At 38.0% G+C, this 23,191-nt stretch overlaps 1 protein-coding gene across 13 annotated transcripts in view; it reads left to right on the forward strand.

The window, feature by feature from the left end:
• MLLT10 (MLLT10 histone lysine methyltransferase DOT1L cofactor) overlaps positions 1-23,191 on the forward strand; it is a 243,168-nt gene that overhangs the window by 124,531 nt on the left and 95,446 nt on the right. For all 13 annotated transcript variants that reach the window (XM_030321048.1, XM_030321047.1, XM_030321054.1 and 10 more), the window contains one exon: positions 22,273-22,368. In XM_030321048.1, coding sequence (XP_030176908.1) covers positions 22,273-22,368 — 96 coding nt within the window. The remainder of the gene's footprint in view (positions 1-22,272; positions 22,369-23,191) is intronic.

The raw sequence follows: 23,191 nt of genomic DNA on the forward strand, positions 1-23,191 counted from the left end.
GAGAGGGAGACACAGAATCGGAAACAGGCTCCAGGCTCTGAGCCATCAGCCCAGAGCCTGACGCGGGGCTCGAACTCACGGACCGCGAGATCGTGACCTGGCTGAAGTCGGACGCCCAACCGACTGCGCCACCCAGGCGCCCCCAGAAGGTTTCAAGTAATAGTCTCTTCAGTATTCATTAGTCTGTCCTCATAATCTCCTGAAAGTCCTTTTAGCTTTTGCCCATTGCTTAATTCCATGCCACTCCCCCATCTTAGGGTTTTTTGTGATGGTAGTGTACCACGCCTCATAACAAAATCTGAATCAGTTACCTATTGCAGCATAATAAATTTCCCTAAAGTTGCGTAGCTTTACTATAATAAACATTTATTGTCTCACAGTTTCTGTGGGTCTGGAATTTGGACTTAGGGTTTTTCTAGCTCAGGGTCTCTCATCCGATTGCGGTCAGGATTTTGGCAGGAATACAGTAGCTTGAAGCTTGATTCAGGCTGGAGGATGTGCTTCCAAGGTGGCTTAGTCCCATGGCTAGCACGTTGGTGCTGGCTGAGTAAGAACCTCACTTTCTGGCTGCGTGGGTATTTCATTAGGGCTGCTTAGGTGCTGTGTGACAGGGCACCTAGTTTTCCCCAGGGTGAGTGATCTAAGAGCAAGGTGAAAGCTGCAGATTTTTTTTTTTTTTTTTTTAACGTTTATTTTTGAGAGAGCGAGTGAGCGCAAGCAGGGGAGGGGCAGAGAGAGGAGACACAGAATCCAGAGCAGGCTCTGGGCTCTGAGCTGTCAGCACAGAGCCCGATGGTGGGGCTTGAACTCAGGAACTGCTAGATCATGACCTGAGCTGAAGTCGGACACTTAACTGACTGAGCCACCCAGACACCCTGAAAGCTGCAGTTTTTTTGTGACCTAGCCTCGCATGTTACATGTTGCCTTCCCACCCCCCTTGTTGAATGACTTTTTTTTTTAACTTTTTTTTTGGTGGTAAAATATATATAAAATAGCATTTGCCATTTTAACCACTTTTAAGATACTTCATTTTTGCAATATTCTGTCGGTTACAAAGAGCAACCTATTCAGTGTATTTGGATACTACCTATGGGCAAAGATCATGGGATATTCTTGGAGGCTGGCTACTCCACCTTGAGAATTGGGCAGATACCCTGTTTCCTATTAAATTTTTCACTCACAGGTTTTAGCATCCATTGATGCTTCTACCTGAAATAGTGTTTGACAGAAAATAATTTTCCATAATTCATTCTATATCCATTAATTAGTTGGTATTCTGTAAATTAGAGCTTCCCTCCCTTTCTCTCGTTTTTCATCAGTAATGGGGAAGGGAGGATTCTATAAAGGAAGTAGCCATAGATACAGGAAGAAAATTAGAGATCTGGTATGTGAATATTTTAAGAAAGTTAGTGCTCAGCAATTAGATGCATTTGAGAGATCAACTAATATAAAGCAAGTATATGTCTTTTGGATTTAATGCTGAAGAAGTTCTTGAGACAGTCTCAGTGTAATGGTCAGAGGAGAAGCTAATTGAAGTTGGTAGATGAATAGAGTAAATATGAGGAAATGTAAATAGAGTATTTAACTGTTTTAAAAGAATCTTGGATGTCAGTAAGAGGGAAGAAATAGGGCAATAACCGGAGGAATACATGATACTAAGGTGTAGTAGTGAACAAGAAGAATACTTTGTCTTCCTGTATTGTGGGAGGAGGAAGGAAAGAGTCATTTAGATCCTTAACTTGGTCACCTGGATAATGAAGCAGAGAAAATAGGTATGGACAGAATCCTAAGAGAGATATTGCTATGCAGATTGGGTGTAAATATAAGGAAAAGGAACAAGTGAGTTGTTGTCAGAAGTGTTTAAAGTAGTAAGTCATGGGATCCAAGTTGGATAAATAGATGGAAGTGAAACTAGGGGACAGGGTCACATAGATTTGGACAAAATGTTGGAGCAAGGGTCTGGAAGACTCAGTGAGGTCCAAGAACAAGTAAGAGTGTGAATCAACGCAAAGTTATGGAGAAAGTATAGATCATAGTGGTTTAATATTTCACTGGTCGTTCTGACATCAGTTATTGCGAGACAGGTCTCCATGGGTCTCTCAGATTCGTACACATCTTATGAATAGAGGCCTTGACTGCCTTTGTTCCAGGTTATCTTTTCAGAGTTGTTTACGTAATGAACAGTCTTGGAAAATGGAGGCACCGTCATCAAGAGCAAAGGGCAGATTTGCTTATAGCCATGGAAAATATACAGAGATAATATCTCTTTCTGGGGTATTTGGCAGTAGGCCTGCTTACTGTTCAGAATTGGGTTTCCTAAGCCCAAAGTTCCTCTCCTGTAATGAAACCCACTATGTATGCAAGCATCATTTGACACTTTCCAGGTCATCGTGTTAAAACTGGGACTTGGGGAACCCGTGGAAATGCTGACATTTCTGGCTACTCCTGTTGTTGTGAGTAATAAAGCCCTTTGTGTATAACCAGGACTCTGGTATCTTCTTGCAGCATCCATGAAGCTGGCAGCTCACTTGTTAAATAGGATAGTAGACCCTTCGTAATTTCTGGCACAAGATGTTATTATACGCATATTGAAGAAGAGAGAATTTAAGTGAATGCTATTGGAATTGAGGATGTTCGGGAATTGTGAGATTTGTCCACCTAGGATTAACCTTATTTTGGCTAATTGTGGTCTTGTGGTCAGGGCTGGTGGGATACTGTGGTTGAAGGTCTTACATGGAGTAGGGAAGAATTACCTAAAGAAAAATCATGGGCAGACAAAAACAAGAGATACCTACTAGTAAATGACAGAGCCAGGATTTAAGACCAAGTATGCCTGACCCCAAAGTCCATGGATTATTTTTCATATATCTTCCTGTCTTTTTCTTGGAGGTTTAATAATCACATTTCTTTAAAAGTTAGATAAATCAGATATATTACAAAACTTTTTTTTTGTATGAGTACACATGGTGAAGTTTTTTCATGTTCTAAAAAGAATGCTAGTGCAAAGAATCTTGGGAATCTTTTTTTTCCTTATGGATCTTATACAGTGTTTCAGGAGGTTGTTATTTAGCCTAGTAAATGTTTGGGAGAAGGGATTTATAAAGAGTGTGTAGGTTAGAAGGGATAGATACCTTGTCAAAGAGGATGGATGACAAGTGAAAATTACAAGTCGGTGTGAATAACCTTTTTGAAATTTTTCTTGAATTTAGATGTTGAAGACAAACATTAATACAGTGTGCATCAATTAAATGGCATGTCCATGAAATGGGCTTTTGTGACTAATTGAATTGGTTGAAGGCTAAGTTCTTTAGTCTATAGAGTTACTATTTTTCGTAAGGTTGAGATTCCACAAGACATAAAGACTCAAATGCTTACATACATTTAGGTGTTTAGGGTTATATTCCAGCTATCTAAAAACCATAGCATTATGGAGATTCAGTGACTATAAGGAATTGTTTTACTATTATAATACAAATATTTGTCAATATATTATCTATGTTAAACTATCTAGCTTAATTTCCTTTTTCATAGTTGAAGAAATAAGGACATGCATGTTTAATTGATAAACGTTTATGAAGCATCTACTGAATTTCAGACACCATGCTCATTTCCTAGGAAAACAAATTAAAAATGTAGAGCGTCTCATTGATATTAAACAGTTTGTCCAAAGTTATACATTTGGGAGCCTAATAGCGAGAAAGGTCAGTTTATATTTTTAAACTTTTGTGCTCTGTTCATTTGACTTTTCTATGTTTCAGAAATGGAGCTACAAGCAGTGAGAGTGTTGAGTAAATAGGTGAAGTTTTTTGAAAAGATGTTTACTGTATTTCATCTAATTTGACTTGTCACTGATTGATACATACCACTAAGAAAGAAAAAAGGATGCCGAGTAAATTGTGACATAGGATCACCGTAATATACGTGTCCATTTTATAGGTTTAAATAAGTTACTTAGAATCTGTTAAATATGGCATGTCAGGAGCTTAAAGTTCATATTCTTTCCCCCAAATAAGTATTAGATAATTACTTTAAGGTGTATATATAAAATGGTTATTTATCACTATTTAGCTACTTATAGCACCTAATTTTTAGAAATGATATAAATGGCCAAGAATAAATGAAAAGTTATGACTCGTGTGGAGTGGGATATGTGTGCCTCACGTTTCTCATTGTGTCTAGGTGATATTAGTATTTAATCTCATAGGATTGTTGTAAAAATTAAGTGAATTAATGCATCTAAAAATGCCTTGGCACTTCTTTTTTTTTTTTTTTTTTTAATTTTTTTTTTCAACGTTTATTTATTTTTGGGACAGAGAGAGACAGAGCATGAACGGGGGAGGGGCAGAGAGAGAGGGAGACACAGAATCGGAAACAGGCTCCAGGCTCTGAGCCATCAGCCCAGAGCCTGATGCGGGGCTCGAACTCACGGACCGTGAGATCGTGACCTGGCTGATGTCGGACGCTTAACCGGCTGCGCCACCCAGGCGCCCCGCCTTGGCACTTCTTAAAAAAAATTTTTTTTTTTTTAGGATTTGTTTATTTTTGAGAGAGAGAGTGAGGAAAGGCAGAGAGAGAGGAACAGAGGATCCCAAGCAGGCCCCACACAATCAGCGCAGAGCCCAATGTCGGGCTCGAACCCACCAACTGTGAGATCATGATCTGAGCCAAAGTCCAGTGCTCAGTTGATTGGGCTACCCAGGTGCCACCCCTGCCTTGGCATGTCTTAGAAGTGCTAGTTGGAAATCTGGTTGTCCGTGCAGAAAACTGAAAGGCATCTTAAGTGTTAGTTAATATTATTAATATTATTATATTTAAAATCCATGATTTTAAAAGACAAATAATGGGGGAAGGGCCTTTTAATAGGAGTAAAAGATGCAGTGTATATACAAAAGATGCAATATGCACTTAAATTTTTTTTAGTTAAAAACACTTTTTAAATAAATTTTTAAAAATGTTTATTTATTTTCAAGACAGCACAAGACAGGGGAGGGATAGAGACAGAGAGGGAGACACAAAATCCAAAGCAGGCTCCAGGCTCTGAGCTGTCAGCACAGAGCCCGACGCGGGGCTCAAATCCAGGAACCGTGAGATCATGACCTGAGCTGAAGTCAGATGCTTAACTGACTGAACCACCCAGGCACCCCTTTAATTAAAAATTGTTTTAATTAAAAAAATTTTATTCCTAATTTTGCTTAATAATTTTATTTATAAAAGACTGGAAGAAAAGTCAATAGGTGTTAACCATGATAGCTCTACTATATTTAGCTTTTTTTTTTAAGACTATTTCCTAAATATTGTTTAGTTTGTTTTTAAATAACTTATATACCAGGTTATTTTTACCTTTCTATTTTTTCTTTAAGTTTTTTAAATGTTTATTTTTGAGAAGGAGAGAGAGCGAGAGAGTGAGCGAGCGTGAGAGAGTGCATGCATGAACATGAGCAGGGGAAGGGCAGACAGAGAGGGAGACACAGAATCAGAAGCAGGCTCCAGGCTCTGAGCTGTCAGCACAGAGCCAGAGGTGGGGCTTGAACTCATGGAATGTGAGATCATGACCTGAGCCAGTCAGATGCTCAACTGACTGAGCTACCTAGGTACCCCTTACCTTTCTATTTTAAAAGATTTTAATATTACAAGAAATTTGTATGAATAGTACAATGAACAGCTATGTAGGTTTAACCTAGATTCAACAATTGTTGACATTTTACACCACATTTGATTTATCTTTATACATATGCATAAAATACAGAGACATTTAAAAAACCTTGTGTATCCATTTGAGAATTAATTGCTTACATGGTGACACTTCATCTCTAAATAGGCATGCATCTCCTAAGGACATTCTTCTACATTGCTGCAATGTAACTATCTTACTTAAGAAACATAACATTAATGTAGTAGAAAGTCATGTATTATATTATTCATTAATTATTAATGTTATAAATGATCACCTATGATTATATTTAATATATTAGTGTAATATAATACTATTTTGATATAACATTAAATACTTAGGAAATAAAACATAATTAATTATGAAATATAACCACTATTTAATACATAGTCCATATCCAAATATCTCCTTTTGTCCCAGTAATAGCTTTACTTTAATAGCTGATTTGAAAAATTGACTCAGGATAGAGTGAAGTATCAGATATTGCATTTAGTTATTTTTCTTTAATTTGCTATAATCTAAAAACAGTCTCCAGGCTTTTCTATCTTTTTGACATTGATATTTTTCAAGAGTCCAGACCATTTGTTTCACAGATTATCCTTCTCCAGGGATTTTTCTTATTTATTTACACCTCCTGATTAGATCCAGGTTAAATATATTTGATAGAATTACCACATAAGGGGTGTGTTGTTCATAGCGCATCACCTCCTTTAAAAGAAAATATCATCATATCATATTCTTTTACTGGGGATGGTATTTAGAAGCCAGTTCTGTTTGGCGTGTGTCCCTGTTTTACAATGGACCCCTGCCTGGAAGGGTGATTTGAGACTTAGATCAGTCCTTCTTCTCTGTAGGCCTCTTGCATTTGTCCAGTATTGGCAAGGACAAAACCCTTGTCTCAGATGCTGTTCTCACACTGGCCCCCAGTGCTTTCCAGTGGAGACTGTTGATTTGGGGGTTTACTTGCTACTTCCTTCTCCCCTCACAAATACTGTTACCATGCATGTCTTTAGGGCTTTGTCCCAACCTGCTTGTATTTTGGAGTTCATGGCGATATTTTGGACAATTGGTTTTGTTGTAAATGTTAGTCCACGGATTTTGGTTTTCTTGTTTAAGCTGTTTCTTTTTATGTGGGGACTCAGATTGGGAAACTGTATGCTATATGCTGCCACCAAATTCCCTTTCTTACTATTTTATTTTTTCTTATTTTAAAAGGAGTTTTCTACTTGTGTAATTTTATCATCTGTATGTATAAAGACTATAGATTTTTATATGTGAATTTTATATGCTACTACCTTATCGTATCATGTGAGGTATTTTTATCACTGATAATTCACGCTATCATTGGTTCACATAAAATTTTATTTTATTAAAAAAATTTTTTGAAACGTTTATTTATTTTTTGAGAGACAGAGACTGAGCATGAGCTGGGGAGGGGACAGAGAGAGAGGGGAAGTCACAGATTCCAAAGCAGGCTCCAGGCTCCGAGCTGTCAGCACAGAGCCTGATGCAGGGCTCGAACTCATGAACCATGAGATCAAGACCTGAGCTGAAGTTGGACGCCTAACCGACTGAGCCACCCAGGCGCCCCTGATTCACTTAAAATTTTAAAGGGGGTATTAACCTCAAGTGATAATTTGTGACAGAAGTAGTACAAAGTAGTTTTACAATACCTTAGTGTGTTATCAGATCTTTTGTGTCATAATAGCTGTATCTTAAAAGCAAGTGATTTTTGTTGTTGTTTTTCACTTCACAAACAGGCAGTATCAGAAACAAATTGACCTGAAACTTTTAGTTATAGCATTTCATTTAAGAGGGGAGAATGTATGGAAAAGAAGTATGTAGCATATAGACAGAACATTTTAATAAAAGCAGTTTGGGGTAGCTCTCCAGCCACTTGTACTTCTCTGTACAAGCTTATTTTGCTTCTCCTATGATAATGATAATGCCTTGGGCCCTATATTTCTCTCTCCATAGTAGTTCTAACTCCTAATTCTGTTTATTATGATAAAATACATGTAACATTTACTATCTGAACCATTTTTTTTAATGGAGCATCTCAAGATTTTTTTTAAGTTTGTTTTTTTAGACAATCCTCTAATTCTTTTTTAATTTTTTTTTTTTTTTTTTGAGAGACAGAGCATGAGAGAGAAAGAGAGAGTGGCAGAGAGAGAATCCCATGAGGGGCAGAGAGAGGGAGAGAGAGTGCAGAGTCTGAAGTGGGGCTCTAGCTCACCCAAAGTGGGGCTCCAGCTTAGCTAAAGCACGGCTTGAACTCATGACCCATGAGATCATTACCCGAGCCAAAGTTGATGCTTAACTGACTGCGCCACCCAGGCACTCCAATTTTTTTAATGTTCGTTCATTTTTGAGAGAAAGAGCGAGAGAGCACAAGTGAGGGAGGAGCAGAGAGAGAGAGAGAGGGACACAGAGAATTCAAAGCAGGCTCTGCGCTGTCAGTGCAAAGCCCGATGAAGTGCTTGAACCCATGAGCCGTGAGATCATGACCTGAGCCAAAGTCAGAAGCTTAACTGACTGAGCCACCCAGGCGCCCCTATCTTAACCATTCTTAAGTGCATATAGTTCGGTGCACTGATAGCTGTGTCAGGACAGCAACAAGTCTAAAACCTCAATGCGCGTGCTTTGCCAGAGATTGAAAATGGCAAAATCATCAGTCACAGAAACTTCTAGGTCAAATGCATAATGAGGGGCCCTAAAGGTAGAGAATATAGCTTGCTGCACAGATTCCATCACAACCTGTTGGTTTGGGCTCCTTTCAAAGAATGCATATTTGCAGGAGAGCTGATATAAAGGAACAAGTAAAATGCCAATGAATCATATAGAGGCTTTAATACCTAAAAAGTTCAACAAGACGCCTAGTCTCCTTTTTGATAGTGGGGTAGGGTATCGAGACCTACGAGGGATCAGACATTGTAAATCTGCTCACATAGTTCCAAATAACTTCCCTTGTTGAGCAGGTCCCTGAATTTTATTGTGGTTTTTCACCTGGCCTTGGTGGGAGAGGTGTGATAACATCGAAGGAAGAGTGTTGAGAGTGATGCTACTGACTCAACAGCCCATAGCGAAAGCTTTGGAAATCAGAGGATAGAGAGACACTAAATCCTGGCATACCTGTTGGTGTGACATTTGGCAAGGGGATTTAGATTGTCCTGAGGAAGCGCTGCAGACTTCTGTCGGAGGCCTTGCAGTATGCACATGAACTGACTTGATCCTCTGGTTATAAGTGGTATGGCAAAGAAGGCATTGGCAGTGTCCAGGACAACTTAGCAAGTACCATCAGTCCTTGTAATAGATTAAGTCTGTAGCAGCTGTGACTGTGAGAGCAATAACTAACTCAGTTGACAGTAATTTACTATTGTTAAGTCTCTAGCTCCTGTTCACCTTTTTTTTTTTTTTCCAGTGGCCTTGCAAGGTTTTTGTGTTCAGATAGCACATCTGTTACTGTAAGTCTTTAATCAAGGTTGTGGTTCCCTTTGTCCTCCTGGAATTTCTGTTCCATTTCTCTTGGGCCACTGAGGGAAAGGAAATGGTTTGGGAAACTATTTTTATGTTCCATTAGCACTTCCTGATTGGGGGAATACTGTTTGGCACTTACAGGTGGGTAATGACAAGCATATAACACAGGAGTTTGTAAACTTTTTCTGTAAAGAACCAGATAGTAAATATTTTAGGCTTCGCAGATCACATACAGCCTCTGTCACATATTCCCTCTCCCCACCTCCACCCCCTACCATTTTTTAACAGTTCTTTAAAAATACAAAGATTATTGCTAGGTTGGGTGTCATATCAATTCCTGCTACACTTTTAGGTATATAAGCAGCACAAGAATAGTTAATTACCCAAAGGCTTGACCTACAAAGTCATGTTAGCATCCTTGCCCTACTGAATCTGTCCACTGAATCCTAGTGCCTTTTTCTTTAATGGCCCAGATAAGATAGTGATCTGGGTATCTTCTCTCCACATTCCTCAGCATACTTGAATGGTTATATATGGTCATTGATTGATTCCTTCTTGGTGACAGGGAAACCTCATCGCCATCTCTAATCATTTTTCTTCTTCACAAAACTGGTGTTGCCTTAAAGGATGAGGAGGTTGGGGAAGAGTGAGAGGTTGTGGGGTTAGAGAGTGGCTCTGTACCATTAAATATGCCTTTGTATTTACTTTCAATTTTGAAAGGCACGGTGACTGCTCATGAGTCACTCAAATAAATTTCCCATCTTTTCAGAACTTACAGTGCCCTATTAAGTGATGTCCTTGTGATCGATGCCATTTATTTCAACCCTTGGAACCCCTTGACTTAGCAGCCAGATTCTACCCTTTGGTTGACTAGATCTTGGCTTAACATAGTGGGGACCTCTTTTGGAGAGCTTGCCTTAATCTGGAATATCTGCCACCCCATTACTAAAGTAGCCTCTCAAGTTTTCACCTACTTTCAGTAAGGTGGTAGTTTCATAAGTGCTGGGAGAGTGTTTCAGGGTGGCTTTGCCAACTGGTAAGAATTTAGCTAGATTTCTCATTATCCAGTGGTGACCTGTATCACACTGTAAATGCTCTGTTAGCATTTTAAATACAATCTGGGGCATTAAGAGCCTGAACACTAGTCAAGGTCTCAACTGTAATTTTCCATGGGAATTGGTTTATCTCTGGAAAATCTCCCTGAGAGGACTGGAACTGCCTTTAAACAGCCAGGACCCACTGAGATCTTTTACTGTCATCTCTAAATGAAAATCAAGTTGGCAGGATAGCCTGCAGGAGGTGTTTTGCCACAGTTTTGCTGATGCCATTCTTCCTTCAAGTGAATCAGAGTTTTAAAGATTTGCCTCTTTTCTGTCCACTATGGTTGCATGCTAGCTTTCCTCCTTTCCTATTCAGTAGAGGTCAGTGTCTCTGTAACTGTTACCTCAAGAGGGTTGGAGCATTTTGTCCTCCAAGGATGAATCTATATCAATAGATCATAGAACCTATGAATGAATCTTACTGTTAAAATTGGATGGAACTGAAGCCAACTGGTGTATTGTCAAGGAAGTCTTTCTCTCTGGAGAAGATTTAGCAACCACCAGAACATCATTTGGACAGCTCTCTTTGTATTTCCCAGTTCTCAACCTGCAACCATCTCCTCAAATCCTTCTCCTTATAAAACAGTAAAATGGAGGACGGTTTATTTACTGCCTGATTGCCCATATAATTTACTTGATAGGTTTGTTACCCGTTCCCATAGACTTCTCTTGGATCCCATTAATTGGCCTGTGGCGCCCTTATCCTTACTTTTCCAGAAGCCCCTGTCTCTCTCTAATGGCATCATGTTCTCATCACCAAGCTGTCAGGCGCTGTGAAAGAGGTCCATGATTACCCTACTTGTAACTGCTTAGGAGACAGAAGAATTCTGGGTCAGGGATGAAGGCCAGTTTGTTACTTACATGAGTCACAGGCCAGAGTATCAGTATTTTTGTACCATTCCCCCAAGACCCAGTTTCCATAAGGCAACACAGAGAGGGCCACGTGACATCTGCTTATGCCATCTGTTGCATTGTAGTAGAAAAACCTTGAGTTTAGGGCATCTGAATCTTTTCTAATGGACAGTAAGCATGGCTGCCCTTTGCTCCTAAGGCAGACACTCTGTCTTACGATTCTGTTCATTATACAACCTTGAAAAGATAGTCTAAAACAATGGGTAAGGCATTGCCTCTCTCCTAAGACATGCAGAGAAAACAGTAGAGACTCCTATAGAATTGTCTCCCAACACTTAACAGTTCTCAAATTATGAGTTGGCTTAATATAGTGTTAATTTTTCATTCACAGCTAAGTCCAAAACCGGTGATCTTGATTGGCAGACAGCTTTCTTCCAGGTCATGAATCGGGAAATTAGGTTCTTTCCATCTTATGATTTAGCCTTCTTTTCCGTGTTGCTTTGATGGCTGCCATGGTCGTTTGCATTAATCTCTGGAAGAGGAAGGAGCATGGACACTTAGTTGTTGGGGGCTGTTAAGGACCATGCCCAGAGGTGACTTCCATGCTTTTTCATTCAGATTGCATTTGGCTAGAACCCAAAAGTTCTATAACTGCATATAACTGCAAAAGAAACTGAGGGAAGTGTCTAGTTATATATAGTCTCAGGAAGATAAAGAGATGGGTTTGGTGGATAGCTGGCATACCTCATTTTAGCCCATTCTTTTTGTTAAGTCATATGTAATTACAAAAACTAGAGAACATTTTAACCATTTCAAGTTAATAATAATAAAAAAAACCCAAAACCCACTCCTGAATCTGCCATCCAGAAATAGTCATCATTCTTACTAAGTAAAACATTGTAGATGTCATTTTTATACATACATGTAGAAACATTAAAAAGGATGGTTAGGTTGATAACAGTTATTTTGTTAAGATGATGTAATGCTGTTAATACTTAAAAAATATTAAAGTCAGATTTAGGTACATAGAAGAAAAAGTGAAGCAAAATAGATACCACAATTGAACTTCAAATAAAATTTCCTTATCACAAAGGATATTATTTCCGTAAATATAACTTTAAGTTTAATAATGGATATTATAAAAACAAACACCATTATCTTTCCAGTTTAGATGCTCTCAGCTGTTAGAGAATATTGCTAAAGGAACAGGAAATTTATTATTTGGCATAAGAAGTTCAGAGGCTAGACTTTTCTAGATTGTTAATTTCACAATAGCCGGTCCAAGAGTGGCAGGGCATTGTGTTTTTGTGGTTCCTTTGGCTTTTCTGGGCATGATTGCTAGGTCGCTGCAGTTATTCCCAGGATCTTGACCTAATACTTGAACATCCGAAAGCAGGAAGGGAGTACCTTTTTAAGAATGGGATGTTCAGTTCATAGTCATCTCACAGAAAATGTCCCCTTCTGTTTTATTATCCCAACCCAAACCTATCCCAGACCTAAAGCAGTCAGTGGCTAAGGAGAATAGATTTATCTTAATTGACTCAGACACACCCATGTTCCCTGTCTGGGTTGGAGTATGAGGCCACTTTTATCAGTATATGAGAGAGTGATTAGCCAAAGAAAATCCCTTCTACAAGGAAGGGATTTATGTGTAATTACTGTTTGGTGGCAAACTATTATGTTTCTGACTAAATGCTTCAAAATCTATATTGTGGGGGCGCCTGGGTGGCGCAGTCGGTTAAGCGTCCGACTTCAGCCAGGTCACGATCTCGCGGTCCGTGAGTTCGAGCCCCGCGTCAGGCTCTGGGCTGATGGTTCAGAGCCTGGAGCCTGTTTCCGATTCTGTGTCTCCCTCTCTCTCTGCCCCTCCCCCCATTCATGCTATGTCTCTCTCTGTCCCAAAAATAAATAAAAAACGTTGAAAAAAAAAATTAAAAAAAAAATCTATATTGAGTTCTGCTGTAAAAACCTTAGCAACCCCATTTCTGCTATCCAATGTTTAAAAAAAATTTTCATGTTACATTTTTCAGGTTTGTAAAAACATAATCACTTCCTCAGAGTTCTGTATTCAGTTTGTTAGATGGTCACTACCAGGCCTCTTACCACAGCTTCTCCAGTAAGTTTTTTATATCATCTCTTAAATTGACTGAGTTTTATTGTCAAGTTTTTTCAAAAATAAGTTCTTACAGCCTGTATTCTCTTGAATTTTTTCATAATGGGAAATCATTCCTGCCTTAACTTTAGAATTCTTCTTCCATTCTATAGGTTGCCTTTTAGTTTTGTTTCCTTCACTGTGCAGAAGCTTTTTATTTTGATGTAGTCCTAATAGTTTATTTTTGCTTTTATTTCCCTTGCCTCAAGAGACATATCTAGAAAAATGTTGCTATGGCTGATGTCACAGAAACGTCTGCCTATGCTCTCTTGAAGGATTTTTATGGTTTCAGGTCTCACATTTTGGTCTTTAACCCGTTTTGAGTTTATTTTTGTGTATGGTGAAAGAAAGTGGTCCAGTTTCATTCTTTTGCATGTAGCTGTCCAGTTTTCCCAACACCACTGTCTTTTTTTGTTGGAGAGACTGTCTTTTCCCCATAGTATATTCATTCCTCTTTTGTTAATGATTACTTGACCATATAATTGTGGATTTATTTCTGGGTTTTCTGTTTTTTTCCATTGATCTATGTGTCTTTTTTTTTTTTTAATGTTTATTTGAGAGAGAGTATAAGCTGGGGAGGGGTAGAGAAAGGGGGGCAGAGGATCCGAAGTGGGTTCTGTGCTGACAACGGTGAACTTGATAATGGGGCTCGAACTCACAAACCCTGAGATCATTACCTGAGCTGAAATCGGACATTCAACCTACTGAGCCACCCAAGTGTCCCTGTGTGTCTGTTTTAAAAAGATTTTTTTTTTAACTTAAAAAAAAAAAATTCTTTTAACTTAAAAAAGAGTTTTTTTTTTTTTTTAATGCTTATTATTTTTGAGAAAGAGAGAGAGAGCGCAAGCAGGAAAGGGGCAGAGAGAGAGGAAGACACAGAATCGGAAGCAGGCTCCAGACTCTGAGCTGTCAGCACAGAGCCCGACGTGGGGCTCGAACTCACAGACTGTGAGATCATGACCTGAGCTGAAGTTGGCAGCTTAACGGACTGAACCACCCAGGCACCTCCCTTTTTTTTTTTTAAACTTTTTAAAAGTTTATTTATTTATTTAGAGTGAGAGAGAGATAGCACAAGTGGGGGAGGGGCAGAGAGAGAGGGAGACAGAGAATCCCAAGCAGGCTCCATATGGTCAGCATGGAGCCTGACCTGGGGCTCAGACTCACAAAACTGTGAGATCATGATCTGAGCTGAAACCAAGAGTTGGATGCTTAGACTGAGCTACCCAGATGCCCCTGTTTTTAATGTCAGTACTGTACTGTTTTAATTACTACTGTTTTGGAATATAACTTGAAATCTGGAATTTGTGATACCTCCAGTTTTGTTTTTCCTTTTCACAATTGCTTTGGCTATTCAAGGTGTTTTGTGGTTCCATATAAATTTTAGAATTGTTTGTTCTAGTTCTGTGAAAAATGTTGATATTTTGATAAAGATTGCATTAAATGTGTAGATTGCTTTGGGTAGTATAGACATTTTAACAATATTTGTTCTGGGCGCCTTGGTGGCTCAGTCGGTTGAGTGTCCGACTTTGGCTCAGGTCATGATCTCACAGTCCGAGAGTTTGAGCCCCGCGTCAGGCTCTGTGCTGACAGCCCAGAGCCTGGAGCCTGCTTCAGATTCTGTGTCTCCCTCTCTCTCTGCTCCTCCCCTGCTCATGCTGTGTCTCTCTTTGTCTCAAAAATAAATAAAAACATTTTTTAAAAATTTAACAATATTTGTTCTTCTGACCCGTTTCTTTACATTGTTGTGATTTTCTTTCATCAGTGTTTTATAGTTTTTCAGAGTACAGGTCTTTCACCTTTTGGTTAAATTTATTTCTAGATATTTTATTAATTTTGGTGCAGTTATAAATGGAATTGTTTTCTTAATTTCACTTTCTGCTACTCCAATTTTAGTGTATAGGAATGCCACAGATTTCTGTACAATGCTTGATTTTGTATGCTGTTATCCTCTGGTGGTTTTTCGGTGGAGTCTTTGAGTTTTCTATATGTAGTTATCATGCCATCTACAAATAGAGTTTTACTTCTTCCTTACCAGTTTGAATGTCTTTTATTCCTTTATGTTGTTTTATGTGGCTAGGACTGTGTTGAATAAAAGTGGTGAGAGTGAACATTTCATCTTTTTCCTGACCTTGGGGGGAAAGCTCTCAGTTCTTCACCATTGAGTGTGATATGGGCTGTGCGTTTTTCATATAAAGCCTTTATTACATTGAGGTAGGTGAGGGCTAATAAGTATTTTTGCCTCTTTTGGAAGCCAGAGGGAATGGCAAGGGTACAGTGTAAAATTTCAGCTAGGGCGGTATAAGTTTTTTTGTAAAACCCCAGATTCAGCTCTCTTTTTTAATGCTTGATTAAATGCCTTGTACTAGGTTTTAATCTGTCAACTGTGTGGGATGTCTCATTCCTATGGGAGAATACCCTGATTTTATACAATTCATTCTTAGTCTAGATCCTTCCTTGACTTCCAAAGAGTCAGCACCTCTTCACTCTTCCTGTTTTTGTATCCTACTTGTTCCTTTTTCTGCCCTGAAGCTGGTATTACTCTTTAGGCAGAAAAATAACAAATTAAGGGGGCAGGAAAGCAAAAAGATAAAAAGATCTCTTCTTTCCAGATTTGGGAGTTTTTGTGATATTCTCAGAATTCTAAGGAATTGGAAGCAGGATGAAGAGCTGAATTCTATAGCTCAGACTGGGACAGTTTCTGCTCTTATTTCTAAAATTTTCTGTTTTATTGCTGGTTGCCAGTTTTTGTTTAATGCATTATTATTTTCTTACATATAAGTATTATCATAACTTAAAAAACTTTATTAATTAATTAATTAATTAATTAATTTATTTATTTATTTAGAGGGAGAGGGAGGGAGCGTGCGTGTGTTGGGAGGGACCGAAAGAGAGTCCCAAGCAGTCTCTGTGCTGTCAGCAGGGAACCGTGAGATCATGACCTGAGCTGAAATCAGGAGTTGGATAGGTAACTAGGTAACTAGCCTGAGCCACCCAGGCGCCCCTGTTAATGCATTATTATCTGCTTTTGTCGTCTCCCCAGTTTCAGTTACTGTTGGGTTTGTTGTTTCATTTCTTTTTTTCTACTGGTTTTTGTTTGTTCATTTGTTTTTTACTTGGTTAACGTTGGAAATTTTGATGGGATTTTACATCACCTAATTTTTAAGCGCTTGAGAGTTAGTTGAACATAGGCCACTTAATAGAAATTCACTCAGTTCCAACACAGAATTATGTTATGTTAAAATAACTCATATTCATTTCCTTTCTTTTTAAATTTTTTAAATGTTTTTATTTATTTTTGAGAGAGAGAGAGAGAGAGAGAGAGCGCGTGCGCACAAGCGGGGAGGGGCAGAGAGCAAGGGAGACACAGAATCAGAAGACACAGAATCTGAGCTGTCAGCACAGAGCCTGACACGGGGCTCAAACTTGTGAACTCCAAGTTCATAACCTAAGCCTAAGTCAGAAGCTTAACCAGCTGAGCCACCCAGTGCCCCCGTTTTCTTTCTTATGTTATGGCTACACAATTACTTTCTAATATTCGGCTTCCTGGTGAACTCTTCTTGGCACTTAGTAATAATGAAATTCTTTACTACATACCAGCGAACCTTTGTTAAAAATTTAGATTTTTTCTGGAAAGTAACCTCCTGCCTGATAATGCATTCCTTCTAGAATTCACTTTTTAACTTACACCAAACATTTCTGTCAGTGGTTCACTGATTATATGTGTACTTTCAAAATTCTCTAAGATCTCTCTGATTCTTTTGGGTCTAAACACATGAGTTTATTTTAAGGGTTATCTATTGTTGTGTACTTTAATTTTCCTTAAAAAAATTTTTTTTAATGTTTACTTATTTTTGAGAGAGGGAGCAGGGGAGGGGCAGAGAGAAGGAGACACAGAATCCGAAGCAGGCTTTAAGGTCTGAACTGTCAGCACAAAGCCCACTGTGGGGCTCGAACTCACGAACTAACTGTGAGATCGTGACCTGAGCCAAAGTCGGACACTTAACCAACTGAGCCATCTGGGTGCCCCTTAATTTTCCATCAGGAATTTCTTTACCCATTCCACTTTGCACACAAGAACTCTAAACATAGGTTAAAAACTCCTGTATCATTGTCCTTAAAAATAGTTCATTCTGGAACTAAAGCTACTTTAAAATTGAAATTTTTTTCTCCCTTCTTTTCATCCTTTCCTTCCTTTCTCCACTCTTTGACCTTTCCATGTAAAAATTTCTCATCATAGCCAACTTGTCCATTTGTTTTTTCTTTAAATTAAAAAAAGTCTGCTTTTTAAAAGTTTCTTTTAAGTTTCTTTGAGGGTGTGGATAAAAGAGTCTACTCTGTGATTAAGTGACTTGGTTTATAAAAATAGGTTCTCACAGGGCTCTTTTAAGGATTAAAAGAGATATATGTATTTGTATGGTTCTGATTATTTTTATTGTTAGTTGTGCTCACTGATTCAGTTGGGAGTGACACTGGTTCTGACCTATGGCTTTATATAAAAAATATCCAATACTGGTTTATTTCCTTCTGGTTGTTTTTTATTCATGCATATATTAACCACTTTCCTAAATCTCTAAGCATTTCTTCAGAACATACTAATTTTAATAGCCATTGTATGGTTTTATAATGATTTTTTTTCAGTCATATCTCTGTTGTTGCATACTCAGATTGTTTGCAGGTTTTTCTCATGGCAAATAGTACTGTAATAAACAGTATTTAATCCTTTGTTCACCTCCTAGAGGTGAAATTTCTAGGACAGAGAACATTTTTATGGTTTCTAATTCTTTTAAAATTGTCCTTCCCAATTTATACTGTCTCTAATATATGCAAGTGCTCATTTCACCATAACCTGAGCAACATTGGGTCTTAACAAAAAGCAAAACTCAACAATTTTGATTACTAGTGAGAGCAAAATACTACCTTTAATTCTTTAAAGGTTGAGTTTCACATTTTTTGTTATTTAGTGACTCTGTGTCTTTTGTGAATTGTCCTTTTTACATTGTTCTATGGCATTTATGTGTATATATGTTCAGTGATTTGTAAAAAAAATTAAACAGTGCTGAAAATGTAGAACATATTTATTTTACTCATTTTCCAAATTTTTGCTTTTGAAAGGTTTTTAAATTAATGTAGAAGCATTTCAAATGTCAGTAGCTAAACCTGCTTTTTCCCTTTATAATTTTTGCTTTGTTTTTATATGTAGAAAAGAGTCTTTTCTTTTTAAAAGTTAAAGATTTCAAAAATACTGTCTTCCCATCCATTTAGGTTATTTTAATTATTATTTAACTCTTTAAAATAATCCATCTGGATTTTATTATATTTTGAATAATGTACTTTTGCTCAAGTTATTAACCAGTTTTTCTAGTACCAGTATTTGGTAATTTTAGTCTTCGCTTGCAAATTTGGAATCCCTTCCTTATATGCTAAATGTTTACATATAACTGAATCTTGTTCTACAGTTTCCTCTTGTTGTGTTGATCTATTAAAATCAGCCACTCTCTTTTTAAATTTTTATTTATTTTAATGTTTATTTACTTTTGAGAGAGTGCAAGCAGAGGAGGGGCAGAGAGAGAGGGAGACTCAGAATCCCAAGCAGGCTCTGTGCTGGCAGTACAGAACCTGATGCGGAGCTCAAACTCGTGAACGTGGAGATCCACGACCTGAGCCGAAATCAAGACTCGGACGCTCAACCAACTGAGCCACCCAGGCACCCTTTTCTTTTTCAAATCTTATTCCAAATTTTTATTTAAATTCCAGTTAGTTAACATACAGTGTAACATTAGTTTCAGATGTAGAATTTAGTTGCTCATCGCTTACATAGAAGCCTAGTAGTCATCAAAACAAGTGCCCTCCTTAATCCCTGTCACATATCTAATCCATCCCCCTACTGTCCTCCCCTCCAGTAACCCTCCGTTCTCTATAGTTAAGAGTCTGTTTCTCGGTTTGTCCCCCCTCTTTTTTTTTTCTTGCCTCATGTGCATTTGTTTTGGTTCTGAAACTCCACATATGAGTGAAATCCTGTGGTGTTGGTCTTTCTCTGACTTACTTTGCTTAGCATAATACTCTCTAGCTCCATCCATATCATTGCAAATGGCAAGATGTTATTCTTTTTGATGACTGAGTAATATTCCATTGTGTATATATGCCACATCTTTATCCACTTACCAGTTGATGGAAATTTGGGCTCTTTTCATAATTTGGCTATTGTTGATAATGCTGCTATAAACATTGGGGTGCATGTATATCCCTTAGAATCATTATTTTTGTTTCCTTTGGGTAAATACCTGGTAGGGCCAATTGCTGGATTATAGGGTAGCTCTAATTTTGTTTGTTTGTTTGTTTTTTAAGTTAAACCCCAGCGTGGGGCTTGAACTCAAGACTCTGAGATTAAGAGTGGGATACTGGGTACTGACACCAGACTCCCCAGGGTAGTTCTATTTTTTAACTTTTTGAGAAAACTCCATATTGTTTTCTGGAGTAAAACCAGCCTATCTCTTTAGTGAATATAATTGGACTGTTTTGATTCATATTTTACAGACTAGTGATATAATCTGTTCACAGTCTGTTTCCACTGAACACTTGCAATCCTCATGTCAGGATACCTTTCCTGATGTACCACATAGAACCAGAATTCTGTGTAATTCCATGATGATTTCTGTATGTTTGTATTTTCATACATGTACATGTGCATTCTTTGCCTTTTACTCCCAAGCAGTTTCCACATTTTAAGAGTTTGTTTGTCTACCTTGTTGTTAGTCAGGGTTATTTACTATTGAATCATCCCATCTCTTGTAGAGTAAAACCCTTGAAGAATAAAACCCAGTATGGGAAGGAGAACATGAAGGATAAAAAAGCTTCTTCATTAACTTTATGGGAGAAAAATATTGATACAGAACTTAAAGACCTGGGATCATTTGAACCTCATATTTATAAGTTATACTGTAATTTATACTTTCTTTAACTCTCATTACCCAATTGTGTATTCTAGTCTTGTTACAATTAGCTACTGTTGCTTGGTAAACCACCCCACAACTTGTAGTGGCTTATAACAGGCAGTGCTCAGCAGGAACAATTCATCTTGCTTCCACATGTTGTCAGCTGGGTTTCCCTATGAGACTATATTCAGCTGGTGGCTGGCAGGGTAGTGTAAGATAGGCGTTTTGTTTGTTTGTTTTTATTCTTTTGACATTTTAAGTCATTTTACTTTTACTAAATTATTCCAGCAAGGTAGTCTTATCCACATGTCTGGTGTTAGATGCTGCTGGCTATGGGCTGGGTACTTCAGTTTTTCGCCACAGGGTCTCATTCTCTACTTCTCTACTCATTCTCGAGCTGTCTGTATCAGAAAGCATGAAGTGGTTACTTACATGGTGACTGGAATCAAAGGGGCAAAGGTGGCAGCCATCTAAGATTTTTGTAAAGCTTTGGGCTCCTGAACTTGTACATCGCTATGCACATTCTCTTGGCCAAAGCAAATCACAAAGCTAATGTAGGTTCATGGGGGGGTGGGGGCGGTGGAGAAGGGGACATGTTATGATGGGAGGAGCAGTGACATCCTGCTACAAAGAAACAGAGGCAGGATTCCTTGGTGGTCATTACTAAGATCTGTTGCAATGAAAACGTAACTCTATATCTTCTTTTTATTTTAAAATGTTTATTTTTGACAGAGAGAGCCAGTGCGTGTGGGGGAGGGGCAGAGAGAGAGAGGGAGACACAGAATCTGAAGCAGGCTCCAGGCTCTGAGCGGTCAGCACAGAGCCCCACACAGGGCTCAAACTCATGAACCCTGAGATCATGACCTGAGCCGAAGTCAGCCGCTTAACCCACTGAGGCACCCAGGCATCCTTAAAATGTAACTCTTTAAATAATAGTAAATTTTACTCCCGATCCCGATTCTTTCAATTCAGTTTCAATTCTTTCAATACAATTGAAAACAATTTGTTTAAATTTTTTGTCATTAAATAAAGTTGGTCTCCTAATATGTAATTAATTTCTAATTTAATTGAATTCTTTTTATATTCATCAGTTTTAGTACTTTAAATTGAAAGTAGCACACCAAAACTTTAAATGATTAAAACAAATTTTTAAGTTTATTTTCGGAGAGAGAGAAAGTGCAAGTGGGGTAGGGCAGAGACAGAGGGACAGAGAGAATCTCAAGCAGGTTCCATGCTGTCAGTGTGGACTGAGATCATGATCTGAGCCGAAATTAAGAATCGGACGCTTAACTGACAGAACTACCCATGCACTCCTAAATTATTTTTGTTTGAGATAGCTGATTCATACATTTTTCTGAGTAAACCTAGGAAAAAATTTCTTAACTTAAGTTTCTGTGGCCTGGTTTCCAGTTTGTGGGCCATAGAATTTAATGCATAGTGATGTAGAATCTGACACTATTCTAATGTGATAGTGTATGTCAAAGTGCTATGAAGTTTTAAAGTGCAATGTATAAAATATACCAAAAGTACTTGATGTTTTTTTGTTTTGTTTTAAGTGTTTATTTATTTTGAGAGAGTTGAGGCGGGCGAAGGGAGAGAGGGAGAGAGAGAGTATCATAAATAGGGTCCATGCTCAGCACAGAGCCCAACGTGGGGCTTGGTCTCATGACTGTAGGAACCTGACCTGAGCTGAAATCCAGAGTCGGATGCTTAACCGACTGAGCTACTGAGGAACCCCTTTGGTGTTTTTAGGTAGAAAAAAATATAGGTTGCCTGATATAAATGTATCAAATAATTATAGACTTCAGTTGTTGATATATTATTTTAGGTTGGTCAAGAATAAGGGAGCTGAAATCACTTAAAATAATTTTTACCAGTGTTACTATACATCTTAATGTATAATAATACTATTTTACTAGTATTGTTTATCAAATAATATGAATACAATCAAAGGAAGTAATGTTTTATTATTTGTCAAGTATTTATTAACATTTTGAGTTACTAAACAGAATTATGAAAGAATCTAATCTGTATATACATGGTTTATGATTTAAATTTAAATTGGATTTTATTTCTGTGCGTTTCTAGAAATATAAAGAAAAGGACAAACACAAACAAAAACACAAGAAGCAACCAGAGCCATCACCTGCGTTGGTTCCTTCTTTGACTGTTACCACAGAAAAAGTAAGTTTTAAGTGCCATATTTTGTTTTATATAATAACTAGTTATGTGCTGGCTTTTACCTTTAAGAAGTAATATCATTCTCAGTGTCCTGGTTCCCTTTAACTTTTCTTACCTCTTTAACCCTACGTTAAACACTTTAGGATTCCCATTTCTTAGTCTTTTATTTTACATTCTGTTTATACTCAGTTCTGAAAAATAGTAAGTAAGGCTAACAACTTGGGGGGCATCATTGAGATTAAGAATTTGGGCTATAGAGTGGGCTTTGTTCACCTGTGATTTTGAATTCTGGCTTCACCACTGAGTGTTAATTAACCTCTTTGTAACTTTGTTTGATCGTCTGTAAAATGGGTGAAATAATTATTGGAATTGAATAAGATAATATATGTAAAACAATTACAACAGTATCTGGTTCATAGGAAGTATTATAGTAAATGTTATATGTGCCTAATGTGAAAACAAGTGTGGACAGGGAAAGGTGCTGGGACATAATGAGCAAGGAGCGGGGAGAACCACAGAAGGTGATACTGGCCAAGGGGCCAATCACGTAGGGCTGTGCAAACCAGTGCAAGGACTTGGTTTTTGAGTTTGACTCAAAAGCCAGCCATTGGTGCATACCATCTGACTTAGGTTTTATTAGGATCTCTGGCTGCTTTGTTCTGGATAGACTAGAGAGTCAAGGATGGAAGCTGGGAAGCCCTTAGGAGATTATTATAATAATGCAGAGAGAGATGGTGGTAATAGCGGAGGTGGTGAGAGGTTATGAGAATTTGAATTTATTTAAATGTAGAACCCACGTAGCTTTCTCAGAAAGAAGATGAGACGT

Source organism: Lynx canadensis, chromosome B4 (genome assembly GCF_007474595.2).
Source record: "Lynx canadensis isolate LIC74 chromosome B4, mLynCan4.pri.v2, whole genome shotgun sequence".
NCBI classification, from domain to species: Eukaryota; Metazoa; Chordata; class Mammalia; order Carnivora; family Felidae; genus Lynx; species Lynx canadensis.